General features: G+C 40.0%; 1 protein-coding gene across 6 annotated transcripts in view; it reads left to right on the plus strand.

The window, feature by feature from the left end:
* Positions 1–6798, plus strand: part of PPP1R9A (protein phosphatase 1 regulatory subunit 9A) — a 131355-nt gene extending 124557 nt beyond the window's left edge. For all 6 annotated transcript variants that reach the window (XM_038129513.1, XM_038129512.1, XM_038129515.1 and 3 more), the window contains 2 exons: positions 27–209; positions 1158–6798. In XM_038129513.1, the coding sequence (XP_037985441.1) occupies positions 27–209; positions 1158–1370 (396 nt within the window). In that variant the 3' untranslated portion in view covers positions 1371–6798. The remainder of the gene's footprint in view (positions 1–26; positions 210–1157) is intronic.
* The last annotated feature ends 262 nt before the right edge of the window (positions 6799–7060 follow it).

Here is a 7060-nt window from a genome sequence, read left to right on the forward strand (position 1 = left end):
AATAACGTGGAACATTTTTGTCGCAGATCCTCGACGATGGACAGTCTCCGAAGCACAGTCAGTGTCAGAGTCGTGCTGTTCACGAGTGGAGTGTGCAGCAGGTTTCCCACTGGTTGATGAGCCTGAACCTTGAACAGTATGTTTCTGAATTCAGTGCCCAGAACATTAATGGGGAACATCTCCTTCAGCTGGATGGCAGTAAGCTCAAGGTAATGAACTGACTGGGCTTCAAGATGAACTATAGCATTTTTCATCAGTTTACATCATCTCAAAGGCAGTAAGAATTCATCCAGAAAGAACCAAATCCTTGTGTATGGAGTCATGATAGGCCAGAATAATAAACAGAAACTATAAAGCCACGGCAACACTTCAAGAAATTCCCATATGCACTTGGATTCAGAAGCTTCAGAAATGCAAGGCATTTGCTTTGTGAAAATCCTTGGTGTATATAATGTACCCATATTTGCATGTGCAAACCATGCAGCAGTGTGGGTAAGTGGTATTTGCATGCACATATTTCTCATCCAGCTCTATTTTGTGAAAGGGTGATTCTGAGAAGACAGTGAATACACATATATCAGAAGTAGCAAGGGAATAAGGGATTAATGGGATATGGGAGGCATAAGCTGACACCAGTTGTAGTGTGTTAGAACTAGATACAGTTTTGATGTATAAAGCATGCATTGTTTCTTATATTGAAAATATGACTGAGCCTACTTCAGTCAAAAATACAGAATGGAGTTGCAGGAAGCTCAGTAGATCTCAAAGTCCAGGTTTGGTATTTCCCTTCTGTATTTTTTGGTGGCACTTCACTAACTGTAAGTGTCCTCGACTACTACCAGTGAACTTTTGACTAAGGCATAGCAGTGAGAATTTGGAATTCTTGTTCTATGTTAGCTTAGATTATTTCAATAAAATAGTTTATTTGCCTTATTTGATCAACAAAATCAGCATTGGTGGTGGCAATGAGTTCTCATCTTTAATCTAGAAGTGGAAAGCATCAAGTGTAATACTTGCACATCAGTGATGTATCTGAGTCTGTGACAGATTCACCTTGTTGCAGTCTTCTAAGGACAATTAATTACTAGAATATGAAAACAAAACGTGATCAATGAAACCATAAGAAATACTTCTAATTTTCATTTTCCCCACCTCAGGCTCTTGGTATGACGTCTTCCCAGGACAGAGCAATCATTAAAAGAAAGCTAAAGGAAATGAAAGCATCGTTGGAGAAGGCTCGCAAAGCTCAAGAGAAAATGGAAAAGCAAAGGGAAAAGCTTCGAAAGAAGGAACAAGAGCAGCTGCAGAGGAGATCAAAGAAAACAGACAAGTGTTCGTCTGATGCAACAGAGGGCACTAATGAGCAGTGAGAAGCAGAAGTGCTGCTGTGTTTGGCAAGTGGAGGCATGTCAAGGAAAGAGAAACTCTTACCCACTCTGATGCCCCTTCAGCTTTCTTGTGTTCATCACCCAGGATTGTGTACAGAGAGATGGGGCTGTACATAAAATGACTAGGGAAATTTATATTGTGTCGTTTTCTTTCCTGCATATCCAGTTCACGCTCGTTGCTGTTGCCATGTGAAACAATCCCAGCCCCTCAGTTTGTTCTGTTCTTGTTGACAGCTAACAGATTTCATTTTTGTGTGGTGGTGTTTCCTTCCAAACTACTCTTCTCTGTTGAGCTCTGTGTGTTTGGTCACTTCAGTAACCAGCATGATGCCGAGGAGCATGTCCACTGCTTCACCTCTTCTGAATAGGATGGCCAGTCAGTGTGGTTGGGCAACATTTCTTCAGCTGGATAAAAGGAGTTGTGCTCTGTCTGATAAGATTTGACTTGACTTTCTGACTGGAAGTTCATCTTCTTTACGGTGTTTGGATACTCAGTTCAGTCTGCTGGAGAAAGTTTCATCTTGCGTCAGTACCTTTAAGCAGCACTGCTCTGAAAACTGTTCAGCGACTTCTTATACACTGGAGATAAAGACAGGAGAGTCAATATTCCCCCTGGGTAAAGGACAGGAGGTGAAACTCTTTCTGTTAACTGTACAGTAGTTAATCCAGGAAGGAGGCAAAGCCTTAAGTGGTTATGTGGGTTTACATAGAAATCTGAGGATAACATTTATCCTTTAGATATCTGAGCAAGGATGAATTTCTAACTAGAGCACAGCATATAAATCTGTATAAATTTTATTGTGCTCTCAGTGTGTAGGCAACTTTCTTATAGCAAATTCCACTTTTTTTTTTTTTTTTTTTTCATGTGTTTCATACAGGAAACTGGGTTTATTTTGTTTCAAGTTAGTTTTTCCCCAAGAAAAATCCCACATCTTCAAATTCGTTCTCCAGTCAGTAAATATTGGGAGAATAAGCTTTGTGCTGTGCTATTATGAAGCTGGTATTGGAAACAATTATCAAACTTGAGGCTGCTGTAGATTTTCAGTTTTTACAGAAGTGCACTTTAAGAAGAGGAAGATGAGTGATCCTGGTTAAAATTAAATTCAGTACATTGTTGTTAAGGTCAATGCTGCCATGGAAGTGATGGTTACGTAATCCACAGCGCCCACATTTTAACTGTTTTGATTGCTATATTTAAAGAATATCCAACCAAAACCTGAATTTTTGGGCTTTGGCTCTAGAACGCTTCAGTGGCTTAGTAGTGGTCATATTTGAGGGATTTCTGGGGTGTGTGAGGCCATGGAGGAAGCCTGCTGTGTAGTTTTGACTGTGACAGCAGCAGTGTATGGTGTTACTGCCCCAATAGCAGTGCTGAACTATACAGTATTGCCTCAAAGGAGGGACACACAACGGGCAGGTCTCCACAACGAGGAGCTGCAGGCAGGAGCTGACTGCTCTACAGTCAAAGCTCACTGTGTACGCTTGGGAAACGTCACTTCCCACTCGTGCAGCCTGCAAGTGGCAGTCTTCATCTGGCTGTGCAAACCCAGAAATTGTTTAAGACGGTGATGCAAAGTTAGAATCTTGAACCTAAAAATGCGGCAGCCTAGAACTGAAAATTCCTCTGAAGAAAATGTGTGTTTTAGTTTGGCTTGGCTTCTCTTCTGCTCTGTACTTTATGGCATTCAGATTTGTGTTTGCAAAGTTCTCTGAAGCTCAGATTTGGAACACGTAGGGTGCGCTGTTAATAGTTACATTTCTCTTGATCCTAATAGTTTCTTTGACATGTAAAATGGTCTGTAAACTGAGAGAGCCTAGTTCATTCAAAATTAATACACAAAGATCTACTTAGCATTAGCTTTATTTTCCTTCCAAATCAAATTTCTCCAAGTTTTTTGATGTATATTTTATTCAGATCTAAAATTTAAATTGCCATAAAAGATACTTGCTGATATTTCTAAAGGCTTGTGCTACTTTTCTTGAGATAAACCACCAGCAGCAAAATACACCTGCTAACAAAAAATTACACATTGCAGTAAGTCCTTATGTGTTCATTCATAGGAGAAAAATTTTACAAATGTTTAAAAGTCTCATAAAATTAGCATTCTTAGAGTAAAAATAAGTTACCTGGAAGAAACTGGAAGTTTAATATTTTAAATACAATGTTGATAAATGCATTAGTTGACAATTTTCTTTTTAAATTATGTTTACATTGTAGTAATGTTTAAGTGGTTGTATATAGTAATCTAAGGTGGTGTCTCTGTTTTATGTTCTTTTTTTTTTATTTAGAAATCAGAGCAGACTGCTTGGCATTATATATTGAGTTTTCATTCTTGCTTCTTAGAACGGTGCCTAGTTAATCTCTTTGTAAATCATGTTCTTACTCTGCAGAATAACTAATTCAACTTAAGTCCTGTAAGTATTTAGGGGATTTTTACTGCTTTGTGGTAATGTTATTTTGTTATTCTCAGACTAAAAACATCAACAAAAATCTAACCTAAAAAAAACCTAGTGGGTTGCATTTAAATTAAAACCATTAAAATGCATTTTGATCTACATGTGAAAACTAAGTAAACAGAGCAATGACAAGAGTTTTGCTGTTGTTTCTGTGATAAAAGATTTATGTGGTTCTTTTTATGAAATACGGCAGCTCAGTCTTGGGAAGTGCAGAAATGTCACTGGATAACAGATGTGAAGCACAGTTTGAAACTTTTCTTGCTGTTCTATAGGGCCTTTAAAGTTACATTGCAAATTTTTTCCCCTTGTATTGTATTATGACTTACAAGAAACAAAAGATGGGTGTTTCATCATTCTTAATTTAAACTTCCTGTAAACCAATGCTGAGTCAGACTAATGTGGGGCTTAATGCAACAAAAAGAAACAAATTTTCTGTGCTGAGTGGCTGGACACCCTTTTTCACAGTTTTGCTCACCTGCAGGCGTAATGTCGCCTACATTTTGTATTTATTTGTGGAGCTAAAGCTGTTTTTTCTTAGGCTGACTTTCCTGGCCACCACTAAACTGCTGTGCAGGCAGTGTGGTGCTTCCACACCTCAAGACATGTGCTTGTGTCATCGTTACACCTGGGTGACTGCAGCAGGCTGGCCCAAGTTAGTTTCTCCCTGGTTTGGGTGGTAGGACAGTTCTGTAAACTCTAGTTCTGCTCATTGCTGCAGTATTGTGAATATATAGAGCCTCTAAAAAGTGAAGAACGGAGAGTTAGAAAAAAGTGTAAGTCTCAAAAATAGAAAATGAAATGTTCAACACTGCAGGTTACTTGAGTCCTAAAAACCCTAGTGCTTATTCTGAGATTGTGAGGAGAGCAGTAGCTCCTTGTTCTGTTCAAATCAGCCTCACATACTGACATTATTTGCTTCCAGCTTGTATCTTCCTAGTTCTTCACGGGTGGGTTGCTGCACCCATGCAGCATCCTGCTAAAACTCCCTGTTGGGTTTCAGTCTGCCCAAAGAGACCAGGGCCAGGGGGTGAGGAAGGAGCTGCACCCCTTCACTGCAATGCACACAGCTGCCCACTGTCCGCATTTCACCTGCTGCCCTAAACAGGTCCTGGTGTGGGTTGCTGGAGTGGAGCCTGTGGAAGATCATGGGTTAGAATTGCACAGTGGAACAGAAGCCAGTAATAAAAATATGAATGGCATTAGATATTTGTATTTCAGTGTATACAAATACTTTTGTATTTTTTCAACTTCTCAAAATTTTTTTGCAATGGCATCTCTTTTGCTATGACTGTAGTCTGCTGCAGGGATACCACAAGAGTTGAGCTTTTACTAGAATTACCGAGAAACTTTCCACCAATATTTGTCAGCCCCTAGCTCTCATTGACATTCAGAGGTGCTTGACACATGAGATCAGGGTTCCTCATACTTTATTGCTTCCATCAAAGCCTCCATTTCTCCTGAGCTGCTACACCTTCACCTCCTGGCTCATGGACTGGTAAGAGGTGGGCAGTGTCAGTTTTGAGAATGAATTGTGTTCCACTTCCAAGAAGAGAAAGAAATGCCACTCCTGCACGTGGTGCAGAATACTGTTCTACAGTAGTATGGAAGAGGATCATCATGTAGTTGTGTGTCAGTGTTCTAGCAAGGAAACACGGGGTTTTTTTGTGTTTTAACCCCAACTTTGATTTTTATTGGAGCACTTTCAGCAGTTCATTTCTGAGTAGGAATGAATGACAGATGAAATCCAAGGAGACTTGCCCACTCACTAGAGTGGAGTGTGGGTCATCTGCAGATGGCACAGTCCCTTTTGTCAGCTTCCCTGTGGATTTTCCTGGACTTTTTTCTGTACCCGTGAAACTGCTTTTTCAAAGCTGTAATACCTTAGTCATGACATTGAGCCCTCCAAACGCTCAATAGAAAATGAGCTGTCTGTTACTAACCAGCTGTACCAACTGGTACTTCCACTTTTAGCATTAAGTAATGATTTAAAAAATGCACATCTCACAGGAAGGTTTGGTGGTAGTGCCTTGGGCTGCCTGTTTCTTTGGGAAGTGGATATTGTGTTAAGAAGAAGCTGTTGGTGAAACCTGCTGACTCAGGCAGGTCTCTTCTTCCAAAGAGGCGAGGAGGGCTCACGGCTCACGAGGTCAGACCCAGCCTGCGTAACCTGGGAGCCCGGGGCTCCTGCTGTGTTTCCAACGGGAGCCTTGCCACTGCCACCAGTGGAAGTGGATTTGGGACCTGTGCAGAAGTGTCTGAAAGAAAGGGGGATCTCAGGGCACCTGAGATATAGGAGTAACCAGCCCATGTGGAAGTGAAGAGTGCACAGTGAACATCTTCTGAGTCTATACTTTCCCATACACATTCACTCAACAGCTGCTTTCATATTTCCCAGTCATGTTGCTACGGTATCTCACTGGTCACTGACAAGTGTTACACATATTGCTAGAAGACCAGGCAGCTAAAAGACTAAAATGCACTGTGCTTACTGTAAAAATTGGCTTCTTACATTGCTTCTTTTTTATATGGTTAAAGAAATAGTTGTGCTTCACTTTTTTTCCTTTTTCTGTTCTTTTTTTAAAGAGGTCAAATGTATATGAAATGCATGTTATCCTGAACTTTTTGTTGTACATCTTGGTGTCTGATCACCTGCATGAAGGACATAGTAGTGCCATGTCTGAGCTTGTTCTCTTGTGCTTGGTTGATATGAACTTCTCTATCTAGATTGTTGAGTTTTCCCCAGGATAACTTTGTTTAATATTTAGTTATTGGGAGACATCAAAAGAAAACATCATGGTGGCCCTTTGTTTTCTTACAGTTGAAATACAAACAACAAACAACAAAGCCTTGTGGTTTAAAGTTAATTTGTTAGTGTAAATAAATTTCTTGCCAATGAGTATTATTGTTGTTAGACAACGAATGCAATAAAAAGAGAAATCCTGAATCTTTATTAGAATTTGTAATGAGTCCTCACTTTTCTGCCTTTTTCTTTGTCATTCCAGAGGAAATAATAAATGGTGAGGATGACCAGACAGCTGCATGGGTCAGGCTAGGGGGTCAGGGGAATATGTACCTTGCCCTGCTTGTTCTTTGCTTCCTTCTACTCAGCCAAAGATTATTTTAATCCCAGTTCATGGCCAAATTGGCATGATTCACAAACCCCCAAGTGGGTCTCATTTACATTCTGTAACTATGTAGAAAGAAGTATAAAAAAA

Source organism: Motacilla alba, chromosome 2, assembly GCF_015832195.1.
Source record: "Motacilla alba alba isolate MOTALB_02 chromosome 2, Motacilla_alba_V1.0_pri, whole genome shotgun sequence".
NCBI lineage: Eukaryota > Metazoa > Chordata > Aves > Passeriformes > Motacillidae > Motacilla > Motacilla alba.